Source organism: Oncorhynchus tshawytscha, linkage group LG07 (assembly GCF_018296145.1).
Source record: "Oncorhynchus tshawytscha isolate Ot180627B linkage group LG07, Otsh_v2.0, whole genome shotgun sequence".
NCBI classification, from domain to species: domain Eukaryota; kingdom Metazoa; phylum Chordata; class Actinopteri; order Salmoniformes; family Salmonidae; genus Oncorhynchus; species Oncorhynchus tshawytscha.
In genome coordinates this window covers 22,545,548-22,561,408 of record NC_056435.1, presented here as the reverse complement: position 1 = coordinate 22,561,408, position 15,861 = coordinate 22,545,548, and the positions used below count along the sequence as shown (strand labels likewise).

Genomic DNA, 15,861 nt, shown 5'->3' with positions numbered 1-15,861 from the left:
CACTGTTGTGTTGTCCGCAAACTTGATGAGTGAGTTGGAGGCGTGCGTGGCCACGCAGTCGTGGGTGAACAGGGAGTACAGGAGAGGGCTCAGAACGCACGCTTGTGGGGCCCCAGTGTTGAGGATCAGCGGGGTGGAGATGTTGTTGCCTACCCTCACCACCTGGGGGCGGCCCGTCAGGAAGTCCAGTTGCACAGGGCGGGGTCGAGACCCAGGGTCTCGAGCTTGATGACGAGCTTGGAGGGTACTATGGTGTTGAAGAGCTGTAGTCGATGAACAGCATTCTCACATAGGTATTCCTCTTGTCCACAGTGTGCTGGTTGAGATTGGCTGTGGACCCGGTAAGCAAATTGGAGTGGGTCTAGGGTGTCAGTTCCTTGACTAGTCTCTCAAAGCACTTCATGATGACGGAAGTGAGTGCTACGGGGCGGTAGTCGTTTAGCTCAGTTACCTTAGCTTTCTTGGGAACAGGAACAATGGTGGCCCTCTTGAAGCATGTGGGAACAGCAGACTGGTATAGGGATTGATTGAATATGTCCGTAAACACACCGGCCAGCTGGTCTGCGCATGCTCTGACGCGGCTGGGGATGCCGTCTGGGCCTGCAGCCTTGCGAGGGTTAACACGTTTAAATGTCTTACTCACCTCGGCTGCAGTGAAGGAGAGTCCGCATGTTTTCGTTGCAGGCCGTGTCAGTGGCACTGTATTGTCCTCAAAGCGGGCAAAAAAGTTATTTAGTCTGCCTGGGAGCAAGACATCCTGGTCCGTGACTGGGCTGGATTTCTTCTTGTAGTCCGTGATTGACTGTAGACCCTGCCACATGCCTCTTGTGTCTGAGCCGTTGAATTGAGATTCTACTTTGTCTCTGTACTGACGCTTAGCTTGTTTGATAGCCTTGCGGAGGGAATAGCTGCACTGTTTGTATTCGGTCATGTTACCAGTCACCTTGCCCTGATTAAAAGCAGTGGTTCGCGCTTTCAGTTTCACGCGAATGCTGCCATCAATCCACGGTTTCTGGTTAGGGAATGTTTTAATCGTTGCTATGGGAACGACATCTTCAACGCACGTTCTAATGAACTCGCACACCGAATCAGCGTATTCGTCAATATTGTTAACTGACGCAATACGAAACATATCCCAGTCCACGTGATGGAAGCAGTCTTGGAGTGTGGAGTCAGCTTGGTCGGACCAGCATTGGACAGACCTCAGCGTGGGAGCCTCTTGTTTTAGTTTCTGTCTGTAGGCAGGGATCAACAAAATGGAGTCGTGGTCAGCTTTTCCGAAAGGAGGGCGGGGCAGGGCCTTATATGCGTCGCGGAAGTTAGAGTAACAATGATCCAAGGTTTTTCCACCCCTGGTTGCGCAATCGATATGCTGATAAAATTTAGGGAGTCTTGTTTTCAGATTAGTCTTGTTAAAATCCCCAGCTACAATGAATGCAGCCTCCGGATAAATGGATTCCAGTTTGCAAAGAGTCAAATAAAGTTAGTTCAGAGCCATCGATGTGTCTGCTTGGGGGGGGGATATATACGGCTGTGATTATAATCGAAGAGAATTCTCTTGGTAGATAATGCGGTCTACATTTGATTGTGAGGAATTCTAAATCAGTTGAACAGAAGGATTTGAGTTCCTGTATGTTTCTTTCATCACACCATGTCTCGTTAGCCATAAGGCATACGCCCCCGCCCCTCTTCTTACCAGAAAGATGTTTGTTTCTGTCGGCGCGATGTGTGGAGAAACCCGCTGGCTGCACCGCCTCGGATAGCGTCTCTCCAGTGAGCCATGTTTCCGTGAAGCAAAGAACGTTACAGTCTGATGTCCCTCTGGAATGCTACCCTTGCTCGGATTTCATCAACCTTGTTGTCAAGAGACTGGACATTGGCGAGAAGAATGCTAGGGAGTGGTGCACGATGTGCCCGTCTCCGGAGTCTGACCAGAAGACCGCCTCGTTTCCCTCTTTTTCTGAGTCGTTTTTTTGGGTCGCCGCATAGGATCCATTCCGTTGTCCCGGTTGAAAGGCAGAACACAGGACCCGCGTCGCGAAAAACATATTCTTGGTCGTACTGATGGTGAGTTGACGCTGATCTTATATTCAGTAGTTCTTCTCGACTGTATGTAATGAAACCTAAGATGACCTGGGGTACTAATGTAAGAAATAACACGTAAAAAAACAAAACACAGCATAGTTTCCTAGGAACGCGAAGCGAGGCGGCCATCTCTGTCGGCGCCTGTTTCCAGGCGTGGGAGAGGTTTGAATTGGGAGAGGTGAAGAAGGTTTTTACGCCCCGTTCTTTGGGAGAGAAGCTGCCTGGAAGCCAATCCAGCTTTGGCAGGACTCCTGCAGTGTGGCCGACTATGCGGTGGATTTCCGTACATTGGCAGTGGAGAGTGCTTGGAACAAGGAAGCACTGTTCGATATGTTCCTGCACGGTGTCTCGGAGGAGGTCAAGGACGAGATTTCTGCTTGGGAGTTACCTATGGATCTGGATTCCCTCATCGCTTTGACCATCCGAATCGATGGGCAACTACAGGAATGACAGAGGGAGAGGAAATTCGACTTCCTCACATGTCCAGGTATCCCACCTTGCCTCAGAGTTATCCCGGAAGTCCCCGACAATCCCGTTGCCGAGAGAACTCGAGGCTTCCCGACCTTTCCCGAGAGTCGCGAAGACGGCTGAGTCACCGCTTCCCGAGCCTCTGCAACTAGGTAGAGCTGGGCTATTGCCAGCAGCATGGCAATACAGGATCAACACGAAGAGTTGTCTGTATTGCGGGACTCTTGGTTATTTTGTGTCCTCTTGTCCTTTAAAAAGGTCAGGCTCACTGGTAGAAGCGAGTACTCTGGTGGGCCATAGGGAGAACTTTCCTGCTTCCCTTGCTCACACCCCTTTTCATGCCATTCTGCTGTGGGGAATCCAGTCTCAATCGCTCCGGGTCCTCATTGACTCTGGGGCAGATAAGAGCTTTTTGGACGCTACCCTGGCTTCCGAGCTGAACATCCTCATTCAGCCTCTGTCCACTCCCATGGATGTTAGAGCGCTGGACAGGCGCTCTATAAGCCGGGTCATTCACATTACCACTCCCATCAACCTATGGGTATCAGGGAATCACAGCGAGATTACTCAATTCCTGCTCATCAAGTCTCCTCAGATTCCCGTGGTATTGGGATTCTCCTGGCTCCAGTGACACATTCCCCTCATCAACCGGTCTATGGTACCATCATGGGCTGATGTCCGTTCTGCCATGCCCAGTGTGTAAAGTCGGAAGGTGCCCCGGATCTCTCCGCCATGTGTTCAACAAGGCCCGGGCCACTTCGCTTCCGTCGCACTGACCATATGACTGCGGGATTGACCTTCTCCCTAGCACCAGACCGTCCCGGGGACACCTGTACTCGCTATCGGGACAGGAGACCAAGGCTATGGACACCTACATTGAGGACTCCCTAGCTGCAGGATTTATACATACTTCATCTTCTCGAGCCGGTGCAGGGTCGTTCTTTGTGGAGAAAAAGGACAAGATCCTTCACCCGTGCATCGACTACATGGGACTCAATGACATAACGGTGAACAACTGTTACCTGCTACCACTCATCTCCTCAGCCTTCGAGCCATTGCTCCACCATCCCCTTTCTGGGGTACGTCATCTTCGCATTGAGTGTCCAGATGGATTCTGGGAAGGTGAGAGCGGTGGTGGATTGTCCCCAGTCTTCGTCCAGGGTTCAGCTGCAACGTTTACTGGGGTTTGCCAACTTCTATCACCGCTTCATCCAGGGTTACAGCACCCTGGCTTCCCCCTTGTCAGCACTCACCACTCCCAAGGTTCCGTTCACATGGTCCCCTGCTGCTGACTGGGCGTTCCAGGACCTCAAACATCGCTTCACCACTGCACCCATCCATGGTTCATCCTGACCCTTCCCGTCAGTTTGTGGTGGAGGCCAACGCGTCGGATGTAGGAGTGGGGGCGGTCCTGTCCCAGCGTTCTGCCCTGGACCTGAAGCTACATCCCTGCACCTTGTCTCATCGCCTCAACGCCACAGAGAAAAAATACAATGTGTAAAATCGTGAGCTTCTCGCAGTGAAGATGGCGTTGGAGGAATGGAGGCACAGGCTGGAAGAGGCGGAACACCCGTTCATCGTATGGTCCGACCACAAAAATCTGGAGTATCCCCGCACCGCCAAATGCCTCAACTCCAGGCAAGCAAGTTAGGCCCTGCTGTTCACACGGTTCAACTTCTCCCTCTCATATCGGCCGGGTTTCAAGAATGTTAAGCCGGATGCACTGTCTCGCCGTTATGGCCCCACGGCTATTACCTCGGAGCCCGAGACCATCCTTCCCACCTCATGCCTGGCGATGGCACTCAGATGGGGTATAGGGAAACAGGTCTGGGAGGCACAGCGTTCCCAGCTGCACCCCGGGGGGGTCCAGAGAACTGGATGTTTGTGCCTGACGCGGTCCGCTCCACGGTCCTGGAGTGGGCCCACTCCTCCAGACTGGCCTGCCACCCGACAACGCTTTGGTGGCACACCATGGACTCTGATGTCGGCCCTCCTCAGGACCACCTCCAGGCATCGATGACAAGCAGATCGCCATCGGACCCAGCTCCCCAGTATCGTCTCGGGCAGAAGGTATGGCTATCCACCCGGGATCTGCCCCTCTGGGTGGAATCCCGCAAACTCTCCCCCCGGTTTATCCGTATATTTCCCATCTGCAAAATAATGAGCCCCTCTGCTGTTCGTCTTCTGTTGCCCCATACCCTTGGTATACATCCCACCTTTCATGTGTCCAGAGTTAAACCCATGTCTCACAGCCCTTTGTCTCCTGTTTCCAGGCCCACCCCTCTCCCCCGTCCCATCGACAGCCAACGGTGAGGCGTCTCCTGAATGTTCGACCTCGGGGCAGGGGGTTCCAGTATCTGGTTGACTGGGAGGGTTAAGGCCCGGAGGAGAGGTATAACCCGGAGGAGAGGTGCTGGGTCCCCTCCAGGGACATCCTGGATCCAGGCCTCATCACAGATTTTCAACGCTGACACCCCAGTCAACCAGGTATGTGCCCAGGTAGGATGCCAGGTGGCACCCTTAGGGGGGGTACTGTCACACCCTGATCTGTTTCACCTGTTTCAACTGTCTTTGTGATTGTCTCCACCCCCCTCAAGGTGTCGTCCATCTTCCCCATTATCCCCTGTTGCCAGTTAGTCTTATTGGTCAAGTCAACCAGCGAGTTTTGTCTCGGCTCCTGCTTTTCTCCAGTCTCTCTTTTTCTCACCCTCCAGGTTTTGACCCTTGCCTGTCCTGTCTCTGAGCCCGTCTGCCTGACCACTCTGCCTGACCATGAGCCTTGCTGTCCTGGCCCCCACTACTCTGGTTATCGAACCTTGCCTGCCTTGACCTGTCGTTTGCCTGCCCTGGTGCTGTAATAAACATTGTTATTCCGACAGTCTGCATCTGGGTCTTACCTTCAAACCTGATAATAGGGATATTTTTTCTTTAACCAAATGATCTATCCACTAGAAACCCATGGAAAAAATAGACACAGATAGAAAAAAAAAAAAACTTTTAAAAAAATTATTCAAGTATAAATGACCAAAGTTACCATAGAATGCCACAAATTACTATAGGTAACTTGGTAAATTAATGGTAGCTTTGCAACCCTACTCCGACTTAATCCCTCACTATAGGCCTGACCTGTTTATCAAATCAAACAGTATTTGCCACATGCGCTGAATACAACAGGTGTAGACCTTGCCGTGAATTGCTTAACCAACAATGTAGTTCAAGAAAGAGTTTAGAAAATATTTACCAAATAAACTAAAGTAAAAACAAATAAGTAAAACAATAAAATAACAATAACGAGGCTAGAGTTGAAGTCGGAAGTTTACATACACCTTAGCCAAATACATTTAAACTCAGTTTTTCACAATTCCTGACATTTAATCCTAGTATAAATTCCATGTCTTAGGTCAGTTAGGAGCACCACTTTTTTTTAAGACTGTGAAATGTCAGAATAATAGTAGAGAGAATTATTTATTTCAGCTTTTATTTCTTTCATCACATTCCCAGTGGGTCAAACATTTACATACACTCAATTAGTATTTGGTAGCATTGCCTTTAAATTGTTTAACTTGGGTCAAATGTTTTGGGTAGCCTTCCACAAGCTTCCCACAATATATTGGGTGAATTTTGGCCCATTCCTCCTGACAGAGCTGGTGTAACTGAGTCAGGTTTGTAGGCCTCCTTGCCCGCACACACTTTTTCAGTTCTGCCCACACATTTTCTATGGGATTGAGGTCAGGGCTTTGTGATGGCCACTCCAATACCTTGACTTTGTTGTCCTTAAGCCATTTTGCCACAACTTTGGAAGTATGCATGGGGTCATTGGGGCCATTTGGAAGACCCATTTGCGACCAAGCTTTAACTTTCTGACTGATGTCTTGAGATGTTGCTTCAATACATTCACATCATTTTCCTCCCTCATGTAGCCATCTATTTTGTGAAGTGCACCAGTCCCTCCTGCAGCAAAGCTCCCCCACAACATGATGCTACCACCCCAGTGCTTCACGGTTGGGATGGGGTTCTTCGGCTTGCAAGCCTCTCCCTTTTTCCTCCAAACATAACGATGGTCATTATGGCCAAACTGTTCTATTTCTGTTTCATCAGACCAGAGGACATTTCTACAAAAAGTACGATCTTCGTGCCCATGTGCAGTTGCAAACCATAGTCTGGCTTTTTATGGTGGGTTTGGAGCAGTGGCTTCTTCCTTGCTGATATAGGACTCGATATAGGACTCGTTTTACTGTGGATATAGATACTTTTGTATCCGTTTCCTCCAGCATCTTCACAAGGTCCTTTGCTGTTGTTCTGGGATTGATTTGCACTTTTCACACCAAAGTATGTTCATCTCTAGGAGACAGAACATGTCTCCTTCTTGAGTAGTATGATGGCTGAGTGGTCTGATGGTGTTTATACTTGTGTGCTATTGTTTGTACAGATGGATGTGGTACCTTCAGGCATTTGGAAATTGCTCCCAAGGATGGACCAGACTTGTTGAGGTCTACAATTTTTTTTCTGAGGTCTTGGCTGATTTCTTTTTATTTTCCCATGATGTCAAGCAAAGAGGCACTGAGTTTGAAGGTAGGCTTTGAAATACATCCACAGGTGCACCACCAAATGACTCAAATTATGTCAATTAGCCTATCAGAAGCTTCTAAAGCTATGACATAATTTTCTGGAATTTTCCAAGCTGTTTAAAGGCACAGTCAACTTAGTGTATGTAAACTTCTGACCCACTGGAATTGTGATACACTGAATTATAAGTGAAATAATCTGTCTGTAAACAATTGTCTGGAAAAATTACTTGTGTCATGCACAAAGTAGATGTCCTAACCGACTTGCCAAAACTATAGTTTGTTAACAAGACATTTGTGGAGTTGTTGAAAAACTAGTTTTGATGACTCCAACCTAAGTGTATGTAAACTTCCAACTTCAACTGTATATACAGGGGGTACCGGTACCGAGTCAATGTACAGGTTAGTCAAGGTCATTTGTACCTCTGTAAGTGTGTGTGTGTGTGTGTGTTCGTGCATGTGGTGCATGTAAAGTATGGCATGCATGGCCAGTAGCAGGTGTTCACTTAGGGGCAGGAGGGCTCATTTGAACCATGGCAGATTTACATTATTGTGGAGCCACAGAGCTAGTAGACAGCTATTGCAAAAAGCTTTCAGCCTCTTCTGTGCCATTCTGGGAGATGGCAGGACTTTTGTGGCTTATATTAAGACAACATTAACATTCCCATGTGTGTGTGTGTGTGTGTGTGTGTGTTTTGAGGGAAAATAGGAGCATGTGACATGGATGTTGCTCTAATCCTGCTTACTGAGCTTAGAGATGACAGAGAGAGAGAGAGAGAGAGAGAGAGAGAGAGAGAGAGAGAGAGAGAAGAAAAGCCCTTGGGAAAGAGAGAGAGGGGGAGAGAAAAGAGAGGGAGGAAGGAGGCGCAGAGATGGATCGAGGGATAATAAGTAAGAGGAAAGAAAGAGAGATGGCCCATCCAGAGACAAGAAAAATACAGGGCTAGATGTCAACTCTCATAAAATCACAACATTCATGTTCACTCACGGAGTGGCTTTTTGAATGCCATCCAAAAACCATCCCGCCTGGACTCTAACTTGGCAGTGGCTGATTCTTGTTTTAATATGAATGGATGTTGGCTCTAACAAAAAGCTAAATGGTTTATTTGTTATCACAAATCAACATGTTTGTTTTACCACAACCATCATCAGTACCTGTTGAAGGATTATCTCGGTCGGCACCCAGAACCTAATCTCACTTGTGCTATAGCCAGCTACTCGATGCAATGGTATAATTAGTCTATCACGAGAGACTAGATTAGGGACAGCTGTTATTATATAGCCTCATCATTAAGCCATACATGGAATGACAACAATAGAAGAGTTGGCAACAGCACATAGGTGTATGGTATGAGACTAGTTATAACTTCACTTTCCAAATGAGGTACATATGTATCTGAAGTAGCATAGCTCTAGTCTCTCTGTCCGTGTGTCTTTCTGGAGTAGCATACAGTACCTGTCTGTGTGTCTTGGTGTGTTGGCCAAGGCTATCTGAAGTAGCATAGCTCAACCTATGCCTCTTGTCTGCGTGTTTCCTCTCTCTGTGTGTGTCTGTGTATGTCCTGTCTGTGTGTGTCTGTATCTTGGCCCACTTGGCCCAGTCTTACCTGCAGATGGCTGTGTCTGCGGGCGGCCTCTGCCATTTCCCACTGGCTGAGGGACTTGGCAGCACCACCGATGGGCGTGCTCCATCCACTGAGCCCCATCTCGAGCCCCATTTCCCTCACCTCGATCTCCTCATAAGGGTTCGGCAGGTTGCTGGAGCTCTTACCTAAAGGACCAAAGTGGGAAAAGGGTAATCAGGCTCTATGTATTATCCTTAATCATCTTAATGTCATGCACGGTGCATTCAGAAAGAATTCAAACCCCTTGACTCTATCATTTTGTTACGTTACAGCCTTATTCTAAAATGTATTACATTAATTTCTTTCTTTATCAATCTACATGCAATACCCCATAATGAAAGCAAAAACAGTTTTTTTAGACATTTTTGAAAATCTATTAAAAAAAACAACAGAAATACCTTATTTACATAGGTTTTAAGACGCTTTTCTATGAGACTCGAAATTTAGCTCAGGTGGATCCTGTTTCCATTGATCATCCTTGAGATGTTTCTAAAACTTGATTGGAGTCCATCTGTGGTAAATTCTATTCATTGGACGTGATTGGAAAGGCACACACCTGTCTCACAGTTGACAGAGCATGTCAGAGCAAAAACTAGCCATGAGGTCGAAGGAATTGTCCGTAGAGCTCCAAGACAGGATTGCTTTCGAGGCACAGATTCCAGAAGGACAACCATCTCTACAGCACTCCACCAATCAGGCCTTTATGGTAGAGTGGCCAAACGAAAGCCACTCCTCAGTAAAAGACAAAAGACAGACCACTTGCAGTTTGCCAAAAGGCACCTAAAGACTCTCAGACCATGAGAAACACATTTCTTTAGTCTGATGAAATTAAGATTGAACTTTTTGGCCTGAATACCAAGTATCATGCTGTGGGGATGTTTGTTAGCGGCAGTGACTGGGTGTTTAGTCAGGATCGAGGGAAAGATGAACGGAGCAAAGTAGAGATCCAAGATTCACCTTCCAACAGGACAGCGAGCCTAAGCACAAAGCCAAGACAACGCAGGGTTGGCTTCGGGAGAAGTCTCTGAATTTCCTTGAGTAGCCCAGCCAGAGCCCGGACTTGAACCCGATCTCTAGAGAGACCTGAAAATAGCTGTGCAGTGACACTCCCCATCAAACCTGACAGAGCTTGAGAGGATCTGCAGAGAAGAATAGGAGAAACGTCCCAAATATAGGTATGCCAAGCTTGCAGCATCATACCCAAGAAGACTCAAGGCTGTAATCACTGCCAAAGGTGCTTCAACAAAGTACGAAGTAAAGGGTCTGAATACTTATTGTGGTGTACCGTGGACAAGCCACTAGGGAGACACCGGTACATCCTGGTAATAGTGATTATGCCACCCGATATCCCGAGGCCATTCCCCTATCGGCGGCAGTCTCCAAGGGAATCTCCTGGGAGCTGTTCCACCTGTTCAGCCAGGTGCGCATCCCGAACGAGATCCTGACCGACCAAGTTCATGTCCCGACTAATGAAAGCGCTGTGTGCTCTCCTACAGATAAAGCAGATCCAGACTTCTGTCTTTCACCTGTAGACTGATGGGCTCGCGAACGGTTCAATAAGACGCTCAAACAAATGCTGCGGAAGGTCATTGAGTGGGATGGGAAGAACTGGGACCAGGTACTACCCCACCTAATGTTCTCAATCTGAGAAGTGCCCCAAGCCTCCACTGGGTTTTCCCCTTTTGAACTCCTCTACGGGAGGAGACCACGCAACCTACTGGATCCCACCAAGGAGGTGTGGAAAGCCCAGCCGACCCCCTTACGCAGCATAGTGTAACACGTAAAAAAATGAGGGAGCGGATGACAGGCATATGGCCAGTGGTAAGGGAACATATGGAGGAGGCCCAGCGTGCCCAAGCCAAGAGGTGCTAGTTTTAATCCCCAACTTTGCGGCTATAGCTTCCCCCCTTACCGATCTGACCAGGGCCCGCCTCCCAAAAACAGTGAAGTTTCCAGATGAGGCTGAAGCGGCATTCAGGCACCTGAAGGAAGCCCTGTGCTCCCATCCGATTCTCGTGCAATATCACATTGTGGAAATCTGAAAAATCAGTTTTTGCTTTGTCATTATGGGTTATTGTGTATAGATTGATGAGGGGGAAAACAATTGAACCATTTTAGAATAAAGCTGTAACATAACAAAATGTGGAAAAAGTCAAGGGGTATGAATACTTTCCGAATGCAAGGTATGTGTTGTTGTCTCCGGCTGGAGCAGCCTTCTATGTAGTCCAAAAAAGAAAAGGCGATAGCGCCACCCATAAAAGGCCACAACAATTGAAGCATTAAGACCATGAAGTCAAAGCCAGCCTTGTACTGTATGTACTTTAATTATCAAGAAAAATCTTACTTCGGGGGATGGGGGCCGAGTGGCCCATGGGGGTCTGGGGGCACCCAGGGACCATCAGTTGTCCGGTGGAATTGGTAGCAGTGTTGGAGGGGAGCTTAGCGAGGGGCATGGTTGGGAAGTGGCCCCCTCCTCCTCCCAGACCTGGGGTAGGGCTGTGACAGTTGACTCCTCTGAAGGCACTGTGAGAGTTGATGTCCTCCATGGAACGACAGAAGGTTTTGGGCACTGTTGTGGAAGGAGAGGAGAGGGAGAAGAGTGAACGAAATAAGATCGATGTGTGTGTTTATTACATGTTTGTATTAGCTAAGGGACCATGGAGATTAATTGACCATATAACACAGAAAACACACACACAACCCCACCCCATTCCACCCCCTCCCCGTACTCACCCCACACCCCCGTACCTGAGTACTGGTAGTTAGAGCAGGGAGAGAGAGATGACCGGGTCAGGAGTCTCATGTTGCCGTGGTTTGACATATTGTTGTTGACATGTTGTCGTACTGACGACAGAGGAGTGATGGGCACCTCCACCACATACGTAGCCGGGACATACAGGGGTTTGGCTTTACTGGCTGCCCCAATCCTCCGAACCTGGTAATAAAAATATATACACTGAACAAAAATATAAACGCAAAACGCAACAATTTCAAAGATTTTACTGAGTTACAGTTCATATAAGGAAATCAGTCAATTGAAATAAATAAATTATGCCCTAATAAATGGATTTTACAGATATGCATCTATTTGTCACAGACACCTTTAAAATAGTAGTGGCGTGGATCAGAAAACCAGTCAGTATCTGGTGTGACCGCCATTTTCCTCAAGCAGTGTGACACATCTCCTTCTCATAGTGTTGATCAGGCTGTTGATTGTGGCCTGTGGAGTGTTGTCCCACTCCTTTTCAATGACTGTGTGAAGTTACTGGATATTGGCAGGAACTGGAACACGCTGTCGTACACATAGATCCAGAGCATCTCAAACATGCTCAATGGGTGACATGTCTGGTATGTATGCATATATGTATGCATATATATATATGCATAGTCACTTTAACCATAACTACATGTACATACTACCTCAATCAGCCTAACTAACCGGTGTCTGTATGTAGCCTCGCTACTTTTATGGCCTAGCTACTGTATATAGCCTCTTTTCACTGTTGTTTGATTTCTTTACTTACCTATTGTTCACCCAATACCTTTTTTGCACTATTGGTTAGAGCCTGTAAGTAAGCATTTCACTGTAAGATCTACTACACATGTTGTATTCGGCACATGTGACAAATAAACTTTGATTTGATTTGATTTATGCCTGCCCATACCATAACCCCACCGCCACCATGGGGCACTCTGTTTACAACGTTGACATCAGCAAACCGCTAGCCCATATGACGCCATCTGCCCGGTTCAGTTGAAACTGGGATTCATCCATGAAGAGCACACTTCTCCAGCGTGCCAGTGGCCATCAAAGGTGAGCATTAGTCCATTGAAGTTGGTTACGACATCGAACTGCAGTCAGGTCAAGACCCCGATGAGGACAACGAGCTTGCAGATGAGCTTCCCTGAGATGGTTTCTGACAGTTTGTGCAGAAATTCTTTGGTTGTGCAAACCCACAGTTTCATCAGCTATCCGGGTGGCTGGTCTCAGACGATCCCACAGGTGAAGAAGCCAGATGTGGAGGTCCTGGGCTGGCGTGGTTATACATGGTCTGCAGTTGTGAGGCCGGTTGGTGTATTGCCAAATTCTATAAAATTACATTGGAGGTGGCTTATGGTAGAGAAATTAACATATATTCTCTGGCAACAGCTCTGGTGGACATTCCTTCAGTCAGCAATTGCAAGCACATTCAAAACTAGAGGCATCTGTGGTATTGTGTTGTGTGACAAAACTGCACATTTTAGAGTGGCCTTTTATTGTTCGCAGCACAAGGTGCACCTGTGTAAAGATCATGCTGTTTAATCTGCTTCTTGATATGCCACACCTTTCAGGTGTATGGGTTATCTTGGCAAAGGAGAAATGCTCACTGACAGAGATGCAAACAAATTTGTGCACAAGCTTCTTGGGCGTATGGAACATTTCTGGGATCTTTTATTGCAGCTCATGAAACATGGGACCAACACTTTACATGTTGTGTTTATATTTATGTTCAGTATATATGCCATTTAGCAGATGCTCTTATCTAGAACGATTTAGGGGCAAATCCTAACGTTCATTTCAGTCAAATTTTCACGTAGCTTCCATTGACATTGAAGTTTAAATTTGTCTTAAGTGGAAGTAAGGATTTTCCCAATACATTTTATAATATGCAATCCCAGCTGGATTTCTAGCACCACGCTCGTACCAAACGAGCCACACAGGACATCCTTACCTGCCACCAGTCAGTGTTCGTCTTCCTGAGCAGAATAAATCGCTCCCCTTCTCGGATGCAGACCTGTCGTCCATCTGCCCCGCGGTACTGGTAGTCATACTGAGCCTCCAACACCACCGTGCCACTGGGGACGCCACACACAGTAGGCACACTCACACTGCTAACACTGCTGCTCACACTGGCACGGCTCCCCCTGCTGGACACACTGCTCACACTGGTAATACTCCCTCTGGTGGAGGCTGAGGGCTTGGCGGGTGAGGCTATTGGGGAACGGCGCCAGCTGCCTGACAGCATGGTGGATGGGTGGACTGGGGCTCAGTGGGGGGTGTTGGGGACAAGGGGAAGGGTGGCGAGGGTGGGTTCACAGGTGACATTGGCACGGGGTAATGGCGATGACTGTTGCCAGGCCAGCGCCATGCTCTGAAACACAAACAGAACAGAATGGACAAAATATGGCAAGCATCACATATCCACACCATTTAATATCATCATCTCAGACCCCAATATTAAACTTAGATCTCTATACATTTACATGTTAGTCATTTAGCAGACGCTCTTCTCCAGAGCGACTTACATAAGTAATTAGGGTTAAGTGTGTTGCTCAAAGGCATATCGACAGATTTTTCACCTAGTCTGCTCTGGGATTCAAACCAGCGATCGTTCAGTTATTGGCCCAATGCTTTTAACCGCTAGGATACCTGCAACCCCTATACAAGGCCTTAAATACACAACAAAGCTGTGTACTAACCGGCAAACAAACGTTACGGATCCACACCATTTCATCGCATAATATAAACAGCAAGTAGTAATTATGTTACAAAGCAATTGTATTCTAAAAAGAGGGCATTGCAATTGATTTGCAATCCTTCATTTGTTTAACGGAGCTCATGCAATTAGAGAGAGAGAAAAAAAACTGAGTGTACTGACCAACCAGTATACTGACCTACCAGTATCTAAATCCTTTTTATCCATGGCATCATCAGACAACTAAAACTGTCCACCGACCAACCATAACAACACATTTACAACTCTGCCCTTACCAGACCCACTTACATAACAGAACACCCATTTGAGACTGAGATCCTGAGAGCAGCCCACAGCAGTAGTTCCAGACCGGCAGAGAGGCTGAGGCCTTTTTTCGCTCTCACCCTCCCTCTCTCCCGCCTCTCTCTATCTTCTCTCTCCCTCTCGCACAGTAAATATTGCACTCAAAAAGGTTTCAAAAAGATCTCTATCTCTTATAATCCACAGCACAGCAGCACTTTAATTTAAAAAAGCACTATGTGAGGCCTATGTGTTTGTGCATGCTTGCGTATGTTTGTGTGTTTGTGTGTGATTGCTTGCGTACATTTGTGTGTGTTTGTGTGTGTGTGCGTTTGCGTTTGCTTACATTTGTGTGTGCGTTTGTATACTGTTTTAGTGTGCGCCAGCTGACAAGAGTAAACACAGCAGGTAAAGCATCAAAGCTGATGGGATTCCCAATTCCCTCACATATGTGTTCCGAGACTGGATCCTAGCATTCTATCTATCCGTCTATCCATCCATCCATCCATCCATCCATTGACTATGTCTAGACTTCTATCAGAAGAGCTAGCAGGAGATTTTGAAACAACAAGTCTTTTTAAAATATTTTCTTAAATCTTTTCTTATTTTTTAGGGGGGTGGATCAGAGGGTGGATCAGATTTAATATTGCAGATAGATTGTCACTTCCATCAATGTATTTGTCTGCATCATTTCCAATCCCCCATATATTTTGGGGGTAAATAGATATATTCATTTGTATACACACATGCATACATGCATACATGCATACATGCATACATACATACATGTTAGATACAAAGCAGAACAGAAGCAGGGCAAGCACAAAAACAGGAAACCACTTTCAGAGCATCAACATCCAAAGTGTATGGTGGGGTCATATTTCTCCTCTTTTTCTTTTTCCTCTGCAGCTTTCGACACTGGTGGCCATCGCTATGCCTGTGCCACTCAATACCAGAATGAGTCAAATTAGGAAACAAATGAGATTGCTAACCCTGTTATGACCATGTTGGCCAACATGAAGAGAGAGACAGGTTGGCCAATAATACGAGCATGGATAGAGAGAGAGCCAGGTTCAGACTGCTATCTTGTGACATACTATTTATATAAATATAGTTGGCCAACCCACAAGAGATCTGGTTCTGGGTTCTGAGAACTGAGACTAAAGCCCCACACCCAAACAGACAGACAGTGAGAGGGAGAGAGACACATATGCTGGCAGACGGACCCTCAGAACTGGGGTGGGTGAAGCTGACAGTTAGCTAACCCCCATGCCAGGCTGTGCCAGCTAGAGAGGGCCCCACATGACTCAGGCCTGGCAACAACAACAACAGTGGAGAGAGAGAGAGAGAGAGAGAGAGAGA

At 47.1% G+C, this 15,861-nt stretch overlaps 1 protein-coding gene across 4 annotated transcripts in view; it reads right to left on the bottom strand.

Moving 5' to 3' along the window:
- LOC112254145 (Rho GTPase activating protein 9) overlaps positions 1 to 15,861 on the bottom strand; it is a 59,283-nt gene that overhangs the window by 33,305 nt on the left and 10,117 nt on the right. For 3 of the 4 annotated variants that reach the window (XM_024426424.2, XM_024426422.2, XM_024426421.2), the window contains 4 exons: positions 13,456 to 13,875; positions 11,477 to 11,678; positions 11,088 to 11,312; positions 8,726 to 8,889 (listed from right to left, as the gene is read on the bottom strand). In XM_024426424.2, the coding sequence (XP_024282192.1) occupies positions 8,726 to 8,889; positions 11,088 to 11,312; positions 11,477 to 11,678; positions 13,456 to 13,749 (885 nt within the window). In that variant the 5' untranslated portion in view covers positions 13,750 to 13,875. The remainder of the gene's footprint in view (positions 1 to 8,725; positions 8,890 to 11,087; positions 11,313 to 11,476; positions 11,679 to 13,455; positions 13,876 to 15,861) is intronic. The other variant, XM_024426423.2, reaches the window with a different exon arrangement.